This window comes from Pelobates fuscus, chromosome 3 (assembly GCF_036172605.1).
Source record: "Pelobates fuscus isolate aPelFus1 chromosome 3, aPelFus1.pri, whole genome shotgun sequence".
NCBI classification, from domain to species: Eukaryota; Metazoa; Chordata; class Amphibia; order Anura; family Pelobatidae; genus Pelobates; species Pelobates fuscus.
This window is the reverse complement of record NC_086319.1, coordinates 339,304,780-339,327,446: the sequence shown is the minus strand read 5'-3', so window position 1 is coordinate 339,327,446 and position 22,667 is coordinate 339,304,780. Positions and strand designations below refer to the sequence as shown.

Below are 22,667 nucleotides of genomic sequence, written 5' to 3'. Positions count from 1 at the left end.
AAAGTGATTATGGCTAATGAGTACTTAGTAAAATCACAGGAAACCAAACACAAACATATATTAACACCCATGATGAATATTTATCAATTGTCTCCTTGTTCTGGTTCTGAACCATTTTTGAATGGTTTAACACCCAAGTTGTCTTCCTGGTATCAGTCTGCATGTCCTCCCCTTTCCCCCGTACCTTCTACTCCGTCACTAGTAAGGAAGATTTTTCTTTGGCCGCCAGTGAGAGGAATGCTTTAGAAACACATGTACGTTTCTTAGCCATTCCTCTCAATGGTTGGCCAGTGACAGGTTGAGAGCGTCAGCCTCTATCACAAGCACACAAGGAAACCTTTTTGACTTCACTGTGCTGCACCAATCAGCATCTCTTCGTAGAGATACATTAGCTCAGTGCATATCTGTGGGGAGTGTTCGGCGTCTTCATGCAGACTTTAAATATGCTGAACGTCAGCCCTGCATAGAAGCAACAAGAAGTGCCTCTAGCGGCTAATACATACATCTCAAGTGCCCCTTCTTAGGAAGGACAGTGCCCATTTTGGGCACAAATCTCTCTTTCTCTCTCTCTTTTTTTTTTAATTAGAGCTGGCTGATGCCATATCGATCCACATATTATTGTAACCAAAAAGAAAACAACATAAAATGAGGCAGAAATTGTTATAAACAAATATGACATATATAACAAAGTGACGAAGGACTATTCAGCAGAAAAGTTTCACTTAACTTGTATCCCTAGGAGACTCAGCATACCAGAGATCCACAGCAATAATACAGTAATATAATGTGTCCTCAAACTTCAAGAAATGTGTTTACAAAGCAGTCTGTGGAGATACAATCACACCTACATGACCATGGGCATTCTATATGGACTTGTTTTTTCAACATGTTTTTCCTTTTAATAAATAGTGTCTGGTGTATTATTTTTTTTTTTTTTTAAGAAGCAGTAGTTTTATTAGTTTAATTAAATATGGAATGTTTCAGCATCAGTTCAAGCCTCCAGTTATACATTTTCCTAATAAAATATGCTAAAATGAGAAAATGAATCAACCCAAATTGGTGTCTTTGCTCTATCAGCGCCCGGGTTTTCATTTCATAATAAATATGACTCAAATCTCTGTATCTATATCACTCTCTACGGTGTTCTATCAAATGTAACCAGAAACATGGCGGCTGACGCTCCGAGCGGCGACATGTGTTACGAGGGTAGCGCGCTCCTATTACGTCACCACCGGAAGTGGCTCAGGAGACACAGTTGCCTGGGTAACAAGATCAAGCAGGCGCTGCAGGTCGGAGAGGAGGAGCGGGTTCAGTAACACCGGAACCATGATGGTAAATAGCGCTAGGAATAGGAATAGGTGCTGAACCCGCGAGTTTATAGAGAATATTAACCTGTGAATGGACACAGTTCAGGCAGAGTTTAATGGCTGATACAGTAACACACTGTGCTAGCAGCTGGTATACTGTGTATAAACAGGAGAGGCTGGGAGTGCATTGGGCTGATTCATAATAATAATGTTATTTAACCATGTCACACTGAGCCCCCCTCATCCTCCTCCTACTATACAGATTGGGGGGAAATACAGATCCTTTTTATTTTTTTACGAAATTTGATTTGTGTGTGTGAGTGTGTATACAGTGTGTATATATATATATAAACAAGAATAACGTGGGATTGCACCTAGGCTGAATTGAACTATATGCACGAAAGGGTGAGTGCCAAGAAACATTTTTTGTATATATATATATATATATATATATATATATACGCCCAAAAGTAGGTACAGTATGTAGTATAGTATAGTATAGTGTATTTACACATGATTCAATCAGCTTTGTAACATCCCATACTATTCTTTCCAACTGCCACTCTGATATTTAAACATCTGAAATGTAACTGTCACTTTATGTGTCAGTGTGTATGTACCCATATAATCTGCTGGGATTATATTGTGTTGATTATACACTGTATAACTTCTTTTGGGCCACTATATATATATATATATATATATATATATATATATATATATATATACATATACACACACACATAACAAATAAATCAAACAATACTTTGAAAAAAAACCAAACATATTATTAATGATTAATTACAATGGGTGGATTAACAGACGCGTATTAGTAACCAGGCGAGTTGGACGCACAGGGACAGAGGAGGGGGGGGGTTGGTGTACCTTTTTGTATTCTTACTTTGGGGAGGTTGGTCTGTTCTCACAGGGTTATTTATTAAGTGACACATTTTACTGATTCGAATCCAAATTGCCGCATTCAGGTTAAAAAAGCCAAAGCTGTTTGCATAACAGAGAAAGCGTCCAGCGCAACTATTTTTCGTATAAGTCTCGTGACTTAGTTTAGTAAATAACCCTGATGTACTATATAACTATATTTCCAATGATGTGCCAGTCTTGCGGATGTTCGAGAATCAAGGGAAATGTAGTTTAGAAATATCCGGGATGCCAAAGTTACCGATTACCATTATGTAGGGTGGCCACGTGCTGTGACCCCAGTTGAGAAGTATCTCTGGGGCATCAGTGCTTTAAGGGGGGCAATAGAAGGGGACCAAGGCTCCGTCCTTGGTCCCCTTCTATTTTCTCTTTATACTGCCTCTCTTGGCAAACTTATTACCTCTTTTGGATTTCACTACCACCTGTACGCTGATGACACCCAGCTATATCTCTCCTCCCCGGACCTCTCCCCTGCCGTCCTGCAACGTGTCACTGCTTGCCTTTCTTCCATCTCTGACTGGATGTCCTCCCGCTTTCTGAAACTCAATCTCTCAAAAACTGAGCTCCTTGTCTTTCCTCCTCCTAATACTGATCCTCATCTTTCGCTCTCCCTCCAAGTTTGTGGTACCAACATTAGTCCATCCTTGCAAGCGCGCTGTCTTGGCGTCATACTCGACTCTGGTCTCACCTTTGAGCCTCACATCCAGCATGTTGCCAAATCCTGTAGATTCCATCTTAAAAACATAGCCCGCATCCGCCCCTTTCTTGCACCAGATACTACCAAGGAGCTTGTCCATGCTCTAGTAATTTCCCGCATGGATTATTGTAACCCTCTCCTGATTGGTCTTCCCAATAGCCGTACTGCACCCTTACAGTCCGTAATGAATGCTGCTGCTAGATTGATTTTCCTCTCTAGTCGTTTCTCTCACACCTCACCCCTCTGCCAGTCCTTACATTGGCTTCCTGTATGCTATAGGAGTCAATTCAAGGTACTAACTCACACCTATAAAGCACTGAACAACTCTAGCCCCTCTTATATCTCCTCACAGATCCATAGGTATGTCCCTTCTCGGTCTCTCCGTTCTGCCCGTGACCACCTCCTGTCCGTTGTCCGCACTCGTACGGCCAACTCGCGCTTGCAGGACTTCTAGCGGGCGGCTCCCTTCCTATGGAATAGCCTGCCTACCGCCATCAGACTCTCCCCTAGTCTTGCATCTTTTAAGAAGTGCCTTAAAACCCATCTCTTTAGGAAAGCTTATGGCCTCCAAGACTAACCCTTACCTCACATACCTGTCTCTTGCCCTCTCCTAAAGGGCAGCCCACCTTATTTGAGTGTAAATTCCTGTCCTAATGTGTTTTACACCCCACCTCCTATAGAATGTAAGCTCGTTTGAGCAGGGTCCTCTTCAACCTATTGTTCCTGTAAGTTTATTTGTAATTGTCCTATTTATAGTTAAATCCCCCTCTCATAATATTGTAAAGCGCTACGGAATCTGTTGGCGCTATATAAATGGCAATAATAAATAAATTAGCTAACCCTCACACTCCTGCTACAGGTATGCTTACCTGTTTCCTGGCTGTCAAGCAGGTAATATGGATGATAGCTGTAGTATAAGGATTTTTGCACAAAAGGCATTGATTTGTTACATAATAAGAATTAGGACTCCTATTTGTTTCATTTATATTTCAAAGGGAAACTCCAGGCTCAAAATGACCCACATTTTAATATATAGATAATGAATTGAAACATATGTAAAAACAAAACATGAAGTAAAACATACTCTCAAGTTCTCACAGTTGCTGAAAACCTCCAAGCACGTGATTTTTGCCCAAACCAGGAATTGGCTCTTCCAGTTAGGGACCTTTCATTACAGCCTGCCATATCAGGGCAAAGTAGCTCAGGCACTGACATTAGATCAACTCAAATGATTACAACTGCTGAATGAGCCTCTTAACACTTACATTCAGAGTTTGGCAAAAGATACATACACTGTGAATGTCTGATTGCAAAACCAAAATCTAACAGAGCTAGTTGAAAAAGTGGGGTCTTGACAGCTTGCACCCAACCTGTGTGCCCACCCTGTGTTTGGACAGGCAGATGAGTTACTATAACGTGCTTTACTGACAATAGAGGCAGGCTTATAGCTGCAGTGATTGGGAAACAGAAGTGCAGAAGGCAGACAGAATCCAAGAGGTAAGGGCCTCCTTGATCCATAACCTATACAGCAAGAGTAAGTTGTTATAGTGTTCTTGTCTTAATTTGAGAAAATGCTCTCGCAGTTTAGTAGTGTCTCAAGTGAAGTTTAAAATGCCAACATATTTTGAAGGGCAATCTATATTTATATTTGTTACTGAACAAGGATAGTAAAATTCAAACACAATGTAAAGTACTATGGTTAGAATTGGTATTCCAGGTGTAATAAGTATCTGGATTAAATGAAGATTATGTCCCCCTGATTGAACAAGTGGATATTATGTCCCCCTGATCCTGACCTCAACTGTCAAGTGAAGATTATGTCCCCCCCTGACCTCAACAGTCAACTGTCACTCTTTGAACTCAACCATCACTGTCACTCTTACAGTATATATATATATATGTTACCGTTAATGTGCTCATTACCTAGGCTGATCAGTTAAAGTGCAGAAAATTGTTTCATTTCTCAAAGATTTCTCACATTACCTTGTTAATCTGCACATTACCTACTAGGCACTAGTTAAAGTGCAAAATAAGATCTTTTGCTGGAACAACAGCAACGTTTAAGAAGCAAGTTAGTACAATCAAACAAGAATCAATTTAACATAATGTTATTTATTTAGCAACAAAGAAGCAAGTTTCTGTTACAAAACTGCAATAGAAAGAATCAAACGATTAAGGAAATTAATTTGCTAAACAAACATATAAAAACTATGCTTACTTATTAGTGCAATCTAAAGATTGGCGACACTTTGAATTACATAGCAATTGTTTTTTGCGACAAGCACACCTATTTGTGGTACATTTTCGATTTGCAGTCACGTTTTCAGAAACCCTGCCCAGTACCAAGGGATTGTTTGATTGCTGTTTGATGTAAAGATATTTCTACAGCAGGGACATCCTCTTTCGTTAAAAATCTCTCTTTTCAAACACTGAATTCCGATTTGGCATACAATTGTTTCAAAATACCTGTTTTAGTACCAAGTTTATAAAAGCCATCCTCTGTTTTACTAAGAACCACAGATAAAAATCGAGCGGGCATTCGTTTTTGCTCTGTCCACTTCGGGTACTTTAGTTCTCACAGTGACACCTTCGTCGACATTTGGCTGCTTTGCATTATAAACTGCTCACATTTTCTTTGCTTGCTTTTGTAAACCTTTCTAAACCACATAGTCACATACCTCCTCTTCAAACAGTTATCCCGAACTGGTAAGAAACGAGGAGCCCCCCACCACCACAAGAGAGCGAGCGCTTTCCTGCACATTATGCAGCAACAACCCTGAAATGATCCAGCAGATGCTCTCCACTGTTCTCAATATCATCATCATATTTGAAGGACTGTCGGAATCAGTGGTCCATGAGCAGACCTCTCCTTGGTCTCATTCTCCTTAAGGAGAAGTATTTCTCGGACTTACGGAGCAGCATTGTTGTTAGTAGCCCTCTGAGAAGCTTTGAGAATTCGAAGGGAGGGCTCACAAAAGAATTGAGACAGGTTCACACACAATCTTTATGCATTCAGACGAGAAGTAAATGAATCTGCAGAGACTGCACTGAAAGGGTGAAACCGGTTCTGCTGCGAGGACGTTTTGTAATAAATAATTTCCTCTTTACCCGAGGGGAAAGAAACAAACATTTTGCACTTTAACTAGAGGGAAGCAGTTAATGTGCACATTACCTAGGTAAAGTGCGGAAAACTCTCGATTCCGCACTTGAACTGAGCAAATCAGTTAATCTGCAGATTAACTAGGTAATGTGCACATTAACTGATTTCTCACTTTAACTGGAACATATACACTACTGTCACTTTTGGGGTATAAATAAGTCACTCTTAGGGTATGTTAATTGCCAGTTTGCTATTTTGTTTTGTTGCCCTCAAATTAAAATGGATCAGCACTCCAGCCTATTATAACTGGTACGAATAACACCAATGTAATCGACTTCATGAAACAGGGATGTTTACTTGCAAACAATCTGGACTGTGAAAACTGTCATCAACCTCTGCATCGGATAGCTCATCGCCAATATTCTGATGGATATTCCTGGAAATGTATTAACAAGAATTGTGCTTCATTGTGGTTAGCCATCAGAAAGGGCTCTTTGAAAAACTGCACATCTCACTGAAAAAGTGTCTAAACATTACTTACCTCTGGTGTTTGGAAATCTCTGAAAAACAAGTTGCACAACTGACTTGAAAAATCCGAACGCACTGTAGTTGACGTTTATAACATTTATTGTGAAGTATGTAGTATTTAAGTATGTTTCATTCAATAAACCTTTTTTTTTTTTTAAATATTCATTTTACTTTATTTCAACAACATGTGGGGGACTTGTCAAGTGAAGTTTATGTTTAATGTCATATGAGAAAGTTATGATTCAATTGAGATTAGCTCATCCTATAGACTCATGTAGGGTTATTTAAGTGAGCATTGTCATAAATTCAAAATGAATATCGAAGTTTAAGAAGCACTCCACTGCTACATAGTTAACATTTTTAAAAATCACCGTTTAGTAGATATAACGCCAGTGAATACATACATGCATTTTTCACGCATTTATTCATTGAGAGCATGTTCTGGTGACTATAGTGTCCCTTTGACAACTCTCACTTTAATTAATAACCATGTTAATTACAGAGGCTAGTGGTGTTCCAGGAACACAAACTAACTGGTGTTTGAAATTTATATATTCATAGGAATTTATAACAATTCTTATGTTTATGTTTTTGTAGAGATTTGCGAAATATCTCTGATATGCATGAGGAGACTTGTTTTGCAAATGTACATTTAGGCAACAGAATTGCATTTAATGTGAGAGAGTTGTGTACGCCAGATTGACAGACTTTCGAATCCAACTCTCTGCTTGACCCCCTTCAGTCTTGATTCCGCGCTCGTCACTCTGTCGAAACGACTGTGACGTAAGTATCCAACTATTTAATTGCTGCTAAATCTCGCAGCCATTGCTCTATCCTGATTCTCCTTGATCTCTCTGCTGCCTTTCATACTGTTGATCATCAACAGCTTCTTCTCATTCACCATAATTTTGGTCTACGGGATACTGCTCTCTCCTGGAGCTCCTCTTACCTCTCCATGCGCTCTTTTTCAGCGTTTCTTTCTCTGGCTCTGCCTCTTCTCCCCAACCCCTCTCTGTCGGCGTTCCTCAAGGTTCTGTCCTTGGTCTCCTACTGTTCTCTATCTATACTGCCTCCCTTGGTAAATTCATCAGCTCCTTTTGGCTTCCGTTATCATTTCTATGCGGATGACACGCAAATCTACCTGTCCTCTCCTGATCTCTCTCCGCCCATCTTGACCCGTGTCTGACTGTCTCTGCGATTTCCAACTGGATGGCTGCTCACTTCCTTAAACTCAACCTGTCCAAAACAGAACTTCTGGTCTTTCCTCCCTCAAGTGTTGTTACTTCCATGTCTGCCTCTATCCAAGTCAACGGGGCTACTATCACCTCTACCTCGCAGGCTCGCTGCCAAGGTGTTTCTCTTTCACTCCAACCTCTCCTTCACCTCTCATGTCCAGTCTATCGCCAAATCATGCTGCTTCCATCTAAAAAATATAGTGCACATTCGCCCATATTTAACGCCGGACAAGGCTATGGTGCTGGTCCATGCTGTTGTTCTCTCTCGCCTTGACTACTGCAATCCCCTTCTTAGTTGTCTTTTGTGTTCCCAGCTTGCACAGTTGCAATCTATAATGAATGCGGCAGCAAGGCTCAGTTCCCTGTCCGCTTTCACCTCCCACGCCTCCCAGCTCTGTCAGTCCCCACATTGGCTTCCAGTAAGATATAGGGTTCAATTTAAGATTCTGGTGCTTGCTTACAAGTCCCTACATAATGCTGCTCCAACCTACCTATCCACCCTAATACACGAGTCCCGTCCAGGCCCCTGCGCTCTGCCGAAGAGCTACGTCTATCCTCTGTCCGTACTCCCACCTCTGATGCTCGCCTTCAAAACTTCTCCAGGGCTGCACCTTTTCTGTGGAACTCCCTTCCATTCTCCGTTAGACTTTCAGACAGTCTCCACTCATTCAAAAAATCGTTGAAAACTCACTTCTTCAGAAAAGCATATCAATTAACCCCTTAGGGACCAGACCGTTTTTTAATTTTCTTACCGTTAAGGACCAGGGATCTTTTTACATTTCTGCGGTATATGTGTTTAGCTGTAATTTTCCTCTTACTCATTTACTGTACACACACATATTATATACCCTTTTTCTCGCCTTTAACCACTTAAGGACACATGACATGTGTGACATATCATGATTCCATTTTATTCCAGAAGTTTGGTCCTTAAGGGGTTAAATGTTTTTTCTAATGATACCATTATTTTCATCCTTTTATATAATTTACTATAAAAACATATATAAAATATGATAAATGTAAAAAAACACTTTTTTTTTTTAAACTTTGACCCCCAAAATCTGTTACGCATCTAGAACTGCCAAAAAACACCTGTGCTAATAGTTTCAAAATTTTGTCCTGAGTTTAGAAATACCCAATGTGAACATGTTCTTAGCTTTTTTTGGAAAGTTATAGGGCTATAAGTACAAGTAGCCCGTTGCTATTTCCAAACCATTTATTTACAAAATTAACCCAAGTTACATTGTAACACTGATAGCTGTCAGGAATCCCTGAAAACCCTTCACATGTATATATTTTTTTAAAAGAAGGCAACCTAGGGTATTAAACTTGGGGTATTTTGGCTCTTTTCATGCAACCATTTTACCACCAATCTATGCCAAAGTAAAAAAAAAAATAATAATAATTGGTGATTTTTTTGACATACATAGCATTTTAAGAATACATGTACTGATAATTTTAAGGGTTACTGCCAAAGAACACCCCCAATATGTGTTCAGCAATATCTCCTGAGTACAGTGATACCCACATGCATAGGTGTGTCGGGTTCTCTGGGGGCTAAAATACCTTACTTGGAGGGTGTGCATTCCTGTTTTCCAACTTGGAATTTTCACAGCTAGACATCATGCACCCATGTCCTATTTGGGACATTTTTGAAGCCGAACAATGTAATTTACCCCCATCAAACCATATATATTTAAAATGTAGACACCCTAGGGTATTTCAAATGGTGGTATTTTAACACTTGCCATGCACTAATTCTACCACCAGTCTTTGTCAAACTTTTGGGTAGTCATTTTTTGTTATTTTTCTCTCACATTGTACTTTAGGCATGGATTCTCCGTTCCTGTTATGTGTTACTGACAAAAAAAACACCCCAATATGTGTTCAGCAACATCTCCCGAGTACAACAGTGCCCCCAATGTACAGGTTTTATGGGTTTTTGCAAATATACAGGAGTCAATGTAGGGCTTTCCCCTTTTCCATGTTTGCATATTGAAATTTGCCAGATTGGTTTGCTGGGCCTATGTTGCCTTTGAGACCGTGTAGCAGCCCATGAATGAAAATAAACCCCATCATGGCATACCATTTGTAAAAGTAGACAATCGACAGTATTCAAAATGGGGATGTCCAGTCTTTTGTAGTAGTCACTTAGCCACAAACCCTTGCCAAAGTTAGCGTTCATATTTGTTTTTTGCATTTTTTTTACACAAAACCTGCACTTTTACTGGTGATTTCATCGTCGTGATAAGTTTTTCTGTTGTAAACACTCATATTTGTGTTCAGCTAAGTCTCCCAAGTATAACAATTAGGCATGTGCATGGGGAAAATTTTCGGTTTGGTTCGGCATTTCGAAATTCTGGACTTCAGCAACTTCGGAAGTTCGGCATTTCGGGACTTCTGCACTTCGCTTGCAGCCGCTTAGTAGATAACTCCCTAATTCCCACGGTATTAGGGAGTTATCTACCAAAAGGCTGAAAGACCTAAATTGTTTTTTCAGCCAAATTTACTAATACCAAGTATTAATTAAACATGTCTATCAAACAGTGCTCACTATAAAAATTTTTTAAAAAGTGTCCCCCGCGAGTGGGGGCTTTTAAACTGAAGGGGGGACCTATTGCCCCCTGCCCCCACCCCTGAGCGGTGGGTGGGGGCCCTAAATCAGAAAGGCTTTAGAAGCCTTCCCTCGCCCTGCAGAGCTCAGTCTGCGCGCAGCCCTCCATGGGTGAAGATAGATTTTTTTTTTTGTGTTCGTTTTTTTTTTTTTTCATATTGCGACGATTTTTATTTGGCCTTTTTTGGGGCTGAAAAAATAAGATTTTAGAAAAAGGAAGACATCAAATGGTAAGTTTAAGGTGAGGGGGGTAGGTAGGGGTTAATTTTTTTGGGAGGGTGGTGACTAGGGGTTTGGGTACCCCTAGTCACCTGGGGGGGTTAAATTGTTATTTAGGGCCCCCACCCGCCGCTCAGGGGTGGGGTCCAGGGGGGAGGACATTAGGGCCTCCACCCACCGCTCAGGGGTGGGGGCCATGGGGGTGGACATTAGGTCCCCCGCCTTATTCTAATTTAGGGCCCCCACCCACCGCTCAAGGGGAGGACATTAGGTCCCCCACCCCTTATTGATATTTAGGGCCCCCACCCACTGCAATAGGTCCCCCCCCTTATTCTAATTTAGGACCCCCACCCACCGCTCAGGGTTGGGGGCCAAGGGGGAGGATATTAGGTCTCCCCCCTTATTCTTATATAGGGTCCCCACCCACCACTCAGGGGCGGGAGCCAGGGGGAGGACAATAGGTCCCCCCCTTTATTTTACTTTAGGGCCCCCACCCGCCATTAAGGTTAAGGTGTTTTTTGTTTTTTTTTACAGTGAGCAGCCACAGGCAGTATTAGTAAATTCGGCTGAAAGACCAATTTAGGTCTTTCAGTCTTTTAGTAGATAGCTCCCTAATACCATGGAAATTAGGGAGCTATCTACTTGTTCATTCCTGTCATTCCATTGACCTGCTAAGTAACTTACATTTTATATGAATGTGTGTTACTTGATTGTTGTAAGTGTTGCAAATGCTTACAGCTGAATCCTAGCCATGTTTGTATACTTTTTATTTAAACTTGTATACAGTGTAACATTCTTCATTCTTCCACTGGCTAAGTATATTAGTACTTAGGCAATACTGTGCTTTGAAACTTCGGCACTTTGACACTTCGGCACTTTGACACTTCGGCACTTTGACACTTCGGCACTTTGACACTTCGGCAATTTCGGGACTTCGGCAATTCAGCTATTTGGACCGAAACAAATTGCACATGTCTAATAACAATACCCCCCAAGTACAGGTTTTATGGTGTTTTGGAAAGTTACAGTGTCAATGTAGGGCTTGCCCAATTCAGTTTGCCAGATTGGTTTGCTGGGTCTGTGTTGCCTTTTGAGACAATATGGTAGCCCAGGAATGTGAAATAACCCCATCATGGCATACCATTTTCAAATGTAGACAACCCAGGGTATTCCAAATGGAGTATTTCCAGTTTTTTTTTTTATTCTTTATTTAGGTCGTGACAGAGATCAAAGCACATTATTCAGTACATTTGTTGTGGCTTACGCAGAAGCCAATATTGGCATGTTATGACGGAGGTATGCTTTCACATTTGTTGCGGCTTACGCAGAAGCCATTATTGGCATGTTGTAATTATACACAACTGGTAGAGCCATGTTCAGTCAAGTTTTTCAAATATTATAGCAACATGTATGCAAAACCAAACAGAACTAGCAAGAGGGAAAGAAGGAGAAAAGCAGCTGAGAATAGGAAAGACATTTCTTCTGTTGTACGGCTTTGGCAGTGATAGAAGACTTTATTCCCTGATGGAAAGGTTAGTTGTAGGGTTGTGTAACTGGTCCACAGTCCCCACGTATTGACCTCCTTGTTTGCTTACAAAACTTCACTGTCACTATCTTGTGCCATGCCTAAACCCCTAGCTCATAGTCGCCGAGGTTACCCAGTGTTTGCCATACCTGGAGATACAGAAGTGTTCGTGAGGAAGAAAAGAGAGGGGGGGGGGGCGGGGTGGAATCTGAGGTAGGGAAGAGGAGAGGTTTAGCAGCTGAAGGGTGGCTTCTGCCACCGAAGGGGTGATGGAAGGGGTGTTGGTTCAAGACTTCAAGAGTTAATATATTCATCCCACGGTTCCCACACCTTGAGAAAGTGCGGGTATGTGTCTCGCACCTGTGCTGTGAGCTTGTCCATGATATAGGCTTCTTTAATATTACCAGTTACCCTGTTCATATGAGGGGTGTCCACCTGGAGCGACGTCTGCACCAGGGCACGTCTGGCGGCCAGGTTGACTTTGTTTAGGAGCTTTTGTTCCCTATTAGATAGGGTATCTATTCGTTTGGCTATCAAAAAAGTCCAAGGGTCGGGTTGGACTGTTTTTTTTAAGTATCGTCAGGAGTCTAGCTATATTATCCCAGTATTGGGCAACTTTTGGGCAGGTCCACCACATGTGGAGATAGGTGCCCTTCTCCCCACAACCTCTCCAGCATATATCTGATGGTGTTTTGCCCATTCTATGGAGTGTAACGAGTGTAGTGTACCATCTCATAAGTGTCTTGTAACACTGCTCTTGGTGGATAACGCAAATGGAGGACTTGGTCGCTGCTTCCCATATGTCCTGCCATTCCCCGCTATCTAGTGTCTGTTGGAGTTCAGCTTCCCATTGTAGTATGTAAGAGGAAGTCTGGGATTCGTTTGTGGGTGCGCTCAACTGCGTGTAGAGGCGGGCACGTGGTCCGTCAGACATACAAAGTGTTTCATAGAATGTGGGCTTTGCTCTAGCCGCTTCTACCACATTGGGCTTCCTAGCAAAGTCCCTCAGTTGAAGGTATCTAAAATAATCTTTTGTGGATAGCGGGGCCATTGTTTGCATGTTTGCAAAGGTGCGGAGTGTTCCTGACTGATATAGGTGGCAGTAGCGTTGTATTCCCGTGTCCTCAAGGCCTCGGAAGTCTCTAGGGGTCATGCCTGGTGGGAATGCCTTGTTTCAAAGGTATGGTGTCAAGGGTGAGGTGGGGTGTGTGTAACGAAAATATACCCCAACACGCAGGATTCAACTCAACAGAAGACAACACAGAGGGGAGATACGTCTACCGGACCTTAGAGTGGCCGGACTCGACGTATCTGAGAGGAGTACAGAGTCAGGAGCGATCCGAGGTCAAGGGCACAAAGAGACTGCGTAAACTAGGACTAGCCGGGGTCTGGTACACAGTAAACAGCAAGCCAGCAAACAGAACAGATAAGGATAAAGAGATAACGTAGTCAGAAACAAAGCCAAGGTCAAGTACGAAGGAACACAACTGAACACAACAAGCGCTAAAGGGAACTGAAACAGAAACCAGGATAGGGCAAGGAACTAAGGGAAAAAGGTGAGTATATATGCCTAAACATCTATGTTGATTGGTCCCTGTCACATCCACGCCCCCAAAAGGTAAGTGTATGGGGAGTGTGGCATGACAGGGACCAATGGGAGGCCTTTGCCAATTTAGGCTCCAATTTAGCCTCCCTTTAAGAGCGCGCCCGAGACCCGCGGTGCGCTCTTAGAGTCAGGCGGGACACATGACCGCTTCTCGCGGTCACTGCCCGCCTTCCTGTTGCAGCTGTCGGATGAGCCGCGTGCGTCTCGTGCAGCAGCAGGGCCGCGCGCGGTTTGAACAGAGGACCCCAGCCAGCCAGTGGAAAGGGTAAGTACCGCTACAGTGTGTAAGAGCATATTTGTGCGCTGTGGCATTCCAGATCTGGATTGAGTTTAGGATGGCTGGGCAGGAGGGTCGTAGCTCTGGGCGATCAGCCCTTGGTACCCATATCCAAAACTGAGGCAGGTCAGTGCTCATAAGGAGCGTTTCTAGGTCTACCCATCTATGAGTGTCTGGTGGTGAGTGCCACTCTATGATTTGGGCTAATTGAGCTGACAGTAGAGGTGAAGGTTTGGGAGCCCCAGGCCTACTCTGCACTTAGCGGTATACAATGTGTGTCTCGCTACCCTATGTCTCTTCCCGGCCCATATGAAATTGTCTACCGCTGATTGCAGTGGTTTGAGATCGTTTTTTGTCACTGCTACCGGTAATGCCTGGAAGAGGAAGAGGAGGCGCGGAAGAAGATTCAATTTGATAGTATGCAATCTTCCCAGCCACGAAATGGGCTTGTCGTGCCATCTGTCCAGGTCCTTTCGTAGGGTATGTATCAGTCTTTGGTGGTTTTCTGCGTGCAGTTCAATGTGGTGTTGTGTAAGTTTGACACCTAAGTATTTGATGGGTTGTCTGCTTATTTTCAGGTCGTCGTGAGTTGCAGCCATTGAATTTCTGTATCTGAGAGTCTTAATGGCATACCAACTGACTATGTTGATTTTGTCTGTTTTTTTTTGTATCCAGATACCCGTCGATAAGTATCTAGGATGTTGAGGACGTGCGGGATTGATTTTCTAGGGTCTGTGATAGTCATTAAAATATAGTCTGCATATGCAGAGATTTTAAATTCCTCTGATGCAACTTTTACTCCCCTTACGTTTCTGTCTGTTCTTATTAGGGGCAGTAGGGGTTCCAGAGCTAGTATAAATAAAGGGGTGAGAGGGTGCATCCTTGGCGGGTACCGTTTTTCAGGTCATAAGGGAGCGGGCTTGCTCCTGGAATTAGTATTTGGGCTCTTGGGGCGGTGTATAGTGCTCGGGTCGCCCTAATAAACATGACAGGGAGCTGCATCTCCTCAAGAAGGGCAAACATATAAGGCCACTGAATTCTATCGAAAGCCTTCTCCGTGACCAGAGAAGGTGTTCGTGTCCTGTCAGCCCACCATATCAAGTCGGTTGCTCACCTCGTGTTCTCGTAGAGCTGCCTGGTAGGGACAAAACCCTCCTGGTCTGCGTGTATGAGCTTGGGGAGGATGGAGTTAAGTCTAGTGGCCAGGATCTTTGCATATACCTTGAGATCAAAGTTGACGAGGGAGATACGGCGATAGTTTGCTATGTTTGTGTTGTCTCTGTCTGGTTTGGGGATGAGGGCTATGTCTGCTGTAGAGAGGTCGGAGTTAGGTGAGTCGTTTTCCGTCCAGGTGGTGTACATGTTGGCTAGGTGGGGGATTAAGTGTTCTCTGAACGTTTTATAATAGGAGCCATCAAACCCATCTGGGCCTGGGGCTTTCCCCCCTTTAAGGTCCGTTATGGGCCTGTCAATTTAATCGTTTTCAATGGGTGCTCCTAGGTGCACGGTTGCGTCCACCGAGAGACGCGGCAACTTAGCCTTCTGTAAGAAGGCTGCAATTTGATCCATGTATGCGATGTTTGCGTTCGTAAGTGTAGGGGAGTGGTTACATATCTGGGTAAAAAAGTTAGTGAATTCTTTGTTTATATCGATAGGGTTATTTAGAATTTGTCTCTGTGCGTTTAGGCTTGAGAGCCCGTGCTAATAGTGTATCCATTTTGTTGGATTTCTCGTAAAAGAAGCGTTTGGAGCGGACCATGTCTTTGCTTACCTCGTCTAGCATGAGTTCTCTAAGTTGTCTCCTGATGTCAGTCAGTTCCTTGGTCATGCGTGGGGTGGCCTGTTGTTTATTATCCATTTCAGCTTTACATAGTAGTTTCTGTAATTCAGAGAGCTTTTCGGCTTTCTTCTTTTTTAGGTAGGTGGCCGTTTTGATTAGTTATCACCTAACCACCGGTTTATGGGCTGCCCAGAGTGTTGTGGGGGATATGTCCGGAGTGTCGTTTTCTTGGAAATAACGAGATATTTCCTGTTGTATCGCTTCCCTTGTTTGGGGGTCTCTAAGTAGTGATGGGTTTAGTCTCCATTTCCACGGGGCATGTGGGCCTGGTAACCTAAGAGTGAGTGCTATATCTGCATGGTCGAACCAAAAAAATTATATTTATTTCAGAGGTTTTGAGCCAGGGCATGGCTAGCGGGTTAATAAGAAACATGTCTATTCGAGAATAGGTTGCATGTGCTGCCGAATAGAAGGTAATGTCCCGTATACTCGGGTGTTGGATCCTCCATGGGTCCAGTAGGCCTGTGTGGGTGAGAAAAGTGTTTAATAGTTTGCCTTGCCCCCCTTTGTTCTGGGACCTGGGGAGGCGAGTGCCCCCTCCGCGGTCTATCGCTGGGCACAGTGTGGCGTTAAGTCTCCCCCTAGTATCAAGATTCCTCTGGGAAGACCCAGAATCAGTGACTCTAGTTCAGTCCAGAACTCCCTACAGGGAACGTAAGGCTCATACACATTAATCATGTGGTATGTGTTGGCATGTAAGGTACCCGTCAGGACTACGTACTGGCCTTCTGTGTCAATTTGGGCTTTGGTGATATTTATTGGACATTTCTTATGGATAAGGATTTCGACGCCGTTCCTCTTACACAGCGCCCGTGAGGCGAATGCACTAGTGTAGACATAATTTGTGAGTTGTGTACCTGAGGTGCGTGGTAAGTGGGTTTCCTGTATATATGCGATGTCAGCTTTCTGTCTTCTGAGTTCACGGAAGAGGAGTCTGCGTTTGTTTGGGCTGTTAAGCCCATTTACATTGAGTGATGTCTGCTTAATTTCCATTTCGTGCTACTACACTAGATGTTGGGGTACCTGACCGTGTCTCTCGTGTGGGAGTCAGGTGGCGGAGGCGCCTCCGGTTGCCGATCTAGTAGAGTGTTGTGTGGAGGGGTTGGGGGGGTGAAGTATAGAAAAAGAGGTCAGAAAAGGCGGTCGTATATTTTATACGACTGAGTGAGAAGAGAAAAACAAAGAGAATGCTTTAGTATCTTTTGCGTGTGACTGTGTTAATATCAAGTAACAGGAATTTACAGTTACATTTACAATGTTGCAGAACAAAATTAACATCCAAAAGGAAAACTATTGTACAGGTGCAGTCGTTCAGGTGTTTCTGTATTACAAAGCAAACAAAGCAACGTATGTTCCGGGTCTTATCGGTTGCCAGGAGCTCTGGGGGTGGGCATCCACCGCGCCGGGGGAATCACCCAAGGCGGGGGGGGAAACACAGCTTAACAGCACCCCGGCAACGCTCAGTTGGAACATGTCAATAATCCCCATCTGTCAGAGCAGGCTTTGGGGCCACGGGAGGGGGAGGGGAGCCGGGCATCCCATCAAGGGGCATTACGGTATGCTCTCAGGGTGGGTGATCTTTGTAGCAGATGTAGTGAACACTGCCCAAGGAGCATGCCCACTGCAAGGGCGGTTTGGGCGTATGCTGAGGGGTGTTAGTGAGTCTGGGCGCTATCGCGTGGCAATTGTGCCTTGAGTTTGTGCCAGGGGGTCGGGCCAACAGAGCTTGTTTCGTGGCAGCAGGGGGTCGCGGTTGGGCCACCGTCCAAAGGGCCCCTCGAGGCACTCAGTACAAGCAGAGCATCTGAAGCCCGGTGGCCCCCGGCAGTGAGGGGGTATTGCAGCGATGCCTCTACATTGAGGCATAGCTGCAATACCATTAGCATGCTTCCAGCGCTCTAATTACCCCAGGACGTATCGGGTACGTCTGCAGTCCTTAACCCCTTAAGGACCAAACTTCTGGAATAAAAGGGAATCATGACGTGTCACACATGTCATGTGTCCTTAAGGGGTTAAGGACCGTTTTTTGTTGGACATACCTGATATGTCCGCGGTTGGGAAGGGGTTAAACTGTTAGCTGGTTTTCATCCCCTGTCCCCAATGACTCCTCTCCTACAACTGTCAAAATTACCTACTAAGCCCTCAGTGTATACTTTTCTAACAACCTACTTCACACCCCTACTTTTACCCTTTGTGTCACAGTACCCCACTCCCTTTAGCTTGTACGCTCATTGAGTAGGGCCTCTGTTCCTGTACGTCCACTTGTCTGGTTACAATTGTGTGTCTGTTAGTCCACTCATTGTACAGCGCTACGGAATCTGATAGCTCTATATAATAAATAAATGAAAAAAATAAGGTAGAGCTTGTATATAATGATTATCCACTATCACTCTAAGAAAGTAAACAAACATTACTCAATATGGATACCATTGTAGCCTACATTTATATTTTCTATTTTGACATCACTTTGCTATTTCACCAACATTAGAGTGCCCTCTGGTGTAATCCTGTGGTTATTATTCACGTAACTAAAACACTAGAAATCTCACAGGATATTTATTACTGGTATTTATAAAATGCTAACAGATTCCGCAGCACTGTACAATTATTGGAGAATGTACAATATACACAGACAAATACAAGCGGTAGAGAGAGCCCTGCCCGTAAGCTGATAACTAGCTATTGGATCTCTTTTATGCAAAGTGCTTACAATCTAAAGAGCTAACAATCTAAAGGATACAAAGGGGATTTGAGACAAGAGGTAGCAGGAATTTGGAGGTGATGGCTAACTGAGTTAACAGAGAGAAGCAGCTATTGGTAAAATATAAAGGGAATGGATAGGTAATTGAAGGAGAATCTCGCTAAATATTTAGGGGAAACCTGGGTGGAAAGTGGTGAAGGTTGTTGGATTTGCTGCAGGATGTTAAATGCAGAGTTCCACTGAGTATGAGTGTTAGATGAGGCCTGAAGGACAGAGATGGAACAGTTATATGAAGGTATTTACAGCTTGGAGGAGAATAGGAAAGAGGGAGAGGAGGGGAGGGTAGAGTAGCCAGCATGTGTTATATACAGTTGAAAAGTTTAGCAACCAAATTGTATCACCCAAAATATTAATAACTGTGTACACAAAATATTGGTCAGAAACATTAAATTACAATAATACAAACTGCATGCACAGAAAATTACAGTGGCAAACTACAGGTATAAATGGTAACAATTCTATAGTAAAATATGATAATGTCGTAGCAAAGCAAGAAGAAATGAGGTGGAGTGTCTTCCAAGCTTCAATCAATACCTCAGGGTTGTTGGATTTGCTGCACGATGTTAAATGCAGAGCTCCACTGAGTAGGAGTGTGAAATGAGGCCCGAGGGTTGTTGGATTTGCTGCAGGATGTTAGAGACTAAGCACCCTTAATGGACAATCCAATGAAGATGCCCTCTATGTAGCTGACTTAAAGGACCACTATAGTGCCAGGAAAACATACTCGTTTTCCTGGCTCTATAGGGTCCTTGGGTCCCCCTCACCCTCTGGGTCCCCCTCCCGCCGGGCTCTAGGGGGAGGAAGGGGTTAATCCCTTACCTTTTTTCCAGCGCCGGGCTCCCTCGGCGGTGGGGACTCTCCTCCTCCTTTCTCGTCATCGGCTGAATGCGCATGCGCGGCATGAGCCACGCGCGCATTCAGCCAGTCTCATAGGAAAGCATTCTCAATGCTTTCCTATGGTCGCTGGCGTCTTCTCAATGTGAAAATCACAGTGAGAAGCGCCTCTAGCGGCTGTCAATGAGACAGCCACCAGAGGCTGGATTAACCCATTTGTAAACATATATTTACAGCAGAAAGGGTTAATCCTAGAGGGACCTGGCACCCATACCACTTCATTAAGCTGAAGTGGTCTGGGTGCCTATTGTGGTCCTTTAAGAATTTCAAGGCTTTTCTAATGGGAAGCCTATTGTGACAATGCACAGGAAACCTTGCTTTATGAAGCTGCTCTTCCCAGATGAAAGTCCTCTGCTGATCTTTGTCAGCCTTCATGGGCCTGCTATTATAAATGGCAATGCCATGATCACAATACCGAATAATAAATATTCTCTGCCAGTGTTCAACTTTTACCAGGACTTTGATACATTTTCCTCCCAGTAGTAGTGATAAACATTCTAACTAGAGGGTTCTACATTTTCAGAGTGGTCATCAGCTGAGAACTATAAGCACATGTGCTTTTTATGAAGAGAACTGTTACATTATGACCTATACATAGGATGAGAAGTATCAGAGGTAGATAAAATATGTTGATAAAATAAGGACTTATTACTACAAAGATTGAGTACAATAGTAATTTCATAGATTCACAAGAATGAGTCATTTGTTTATATCGAGGTGAAGTAAAACAATGGTAACTTAACCCCTTAACGCCGTTACGGCGTTCTATGCCATCCCGCATTTAATGGGCTTTAAAGCCGTTGCGGCGGCATAGAACGCCGTAACGGCTTTGAGCCCTGGAGCGTCGGGTATACTTACCTTACCGGCGCTCCGCTTCGGGAGGACTGCCTCACAGCCTAGGCATCCCTCCCACGGCAAAAAAAGCCCCCGGGGGCCATGTGATCGCTCTCAAAGAGCGATCACATGGCCCTCTATAGATGGCTGTGGATCTGCCAGCAGGGGGACTGTCTGAAATGTCAGACAGTCCCCCTGCTGGTGGGAAGAATAAAAAAAATGTATTAAAAATGTTTTAAAATAAAATAAATATATTTATATATATATATATATATATATATATAATATATATATACATATTATATATATGTAACATCATACAAAGTGTATTTTAATACTAATATAAGTACATAATAGTATTAAAATACACTTAGGATGACGTTACATATGTATTAAGGCAATTTGCCTGGATTTGTGGGAGGGGCTGGTTTGCTACCTCTAGCCTACTTAAGGCACTCCCCTTACCTTGCTCATTACCATTCGAGGTCAGAGTTGAATGAGGATCCACTTCCGGGTTCTCTCAGACGCCATCTTGGTTTTCTTACCCACAAGTTTTTCTGCAGCAAGCTGTGTCCAGGAATCCTCTTGCAGGCCTTTTCCGTCCGTCCAGCTTCTTACCCAGGTCTTTGTCGTAGATCGCAACCCAGGGACTTCTAAACCGTAAGTCAGACCTACCTGTCACGCCAGGATCGGTTCCCACGGCGCACGGTACAGCACGGGTCCTCGATTTACGTTTTTCTCTGCACAGTCGCATTTCAAAGCCTTTTTCGCGGCTTCATTTCTTATAAATTGTTCGGCTAAATTATAAGTATTAGAGAAGCGATCAATTCGTACAAACTGTTTTTCCCTTGCTTCATTTAAACGATTGTCATTTCGGTTTGTGTTTTCTGGTCGGCACTTATTCATAGTATATTTTATGCACGATTGCTGTTCGCATTAAAATGCATACGGTTATGCTATTCATGCTAACTTCTGTTTCCCTTCATACTAAGATTCAGTTATTCTGCTATGTATTCACATAGATCTTTTTCGTGAGTTACATTTCATCATTTCATGTATTTACATTTGGTTAAAAAGTTGCTTGGTTAAATAGACAGACCATTTTCATGCTATTTTTAAGGTATCACTTATTACATCAAGGGTATGAAACCAGCTAACATTTCTGTATAGACCATTGGACTCCCACGCTTACTGGAGTTTTTATTTTTAAATTACCCATTTCATTACAATTAAATCAGCCTATGTTACAGGCCTCATTTCTTTGTTGTTAACCATGACACATAAGGATCTAATTCCTTTTCATGCATACTCGGGTTGAATCACACGTACTGATCCAACCAATCATACGTTTCCTGCACAGTAATATACATATATATATAACTTAAATTTTATGTTCCCCTTACACACCATTATTATATAGCACATATGTTGTTGGTACATAGGCCACGGCCTCCCTCAGATATCTTATTAAAGCCATGCCAACATTTCTGAGTAACACATATCTATTGCATAGTATCAACATTTTATTTGCAATCATACGCAAGCAAACCTTAAAACATTGCTGCTACAGGCTATAAGTCTGTTTTCTTTCCAACAATCCACACTCATCATACTACTTTCTTTTACCCATTTCAGGCTGTCAAGCTTATATATATTTGCTCCACACGGCTTTTTCCTGTGAATTTGTCATATTACCAGGTACAAACACCTGCTCATATGGTATTTCTACCATACATTTCATTTCATCCCCCTAGGTTAGAGTGCTGGCAATAGGGTCACAGGCATCCCAATAGGTATTTACCCCTTCTTGGCAATCGCCATCAGTTAGTGGTCCCGCGAGGCCAACACCCCGCCTCAAACGTTTCAGAGGCAAACACCCATCGGGCCACACGTTAGCTAGCCGCCTCGCATGTTGCATAGAGAGGGCCTCACCTGTCACTCCCTTCCCCTGTTTTCTGTCTTACAGTCACCGAGAGGCCTAAAACTCCTGCCACTACGACGAGTGGCCTCAATAACCCCTTGCGCCAACACATAGAGCCTCTCAAGCCGCTTGGCAATTAGCAGGGCCTCATCTGTAACTAAACAAGTATAATGTTTTCGCCATCCGGCCTCGCTAGCCTGCCAGTACAATTTGGTGGTTTCCTATACTAATTAATTGTTTTGTTTATAGTATGTCTCAGGAAGGGGTAGAGGATTTCTCCCTGCCTAGCACCCCGGCTAGAGCTGTCACTCCCACACAAGGAGGAGAGCTAGCCAGTCCAGCATCGATCAGATCCTGGACGATCCCACGTATA

The 22,667-nt window shown here is 43.1% G+C and overlaps 1 protein-coding gene across 1 annotated transcript in view; it reads left to right on the top strand.

Annotated features, from left to right (window-relative positions):
* Positions 1-1,251: 1,251 nt before the first annotated feature.
* Positions 1,252-22,667, top strand: part of LOC134603273 (meiosis-specific nuclear structural protein 1-like) — a 115,470-nt gene continuing 94,054 nt past the window's right edge. The window contains exon 1 of the mRNA XM_063449087.1: positions 1,252-1,332. Coding sequence (XP_063305157.1) covers positions 1,327-1,332 — 6 coding nt within the window. The 5' untranslated portion in view covers positions 1,252-1,326. The remainder of the gene's footprint in view (positions 1,333-22,667) is intronic.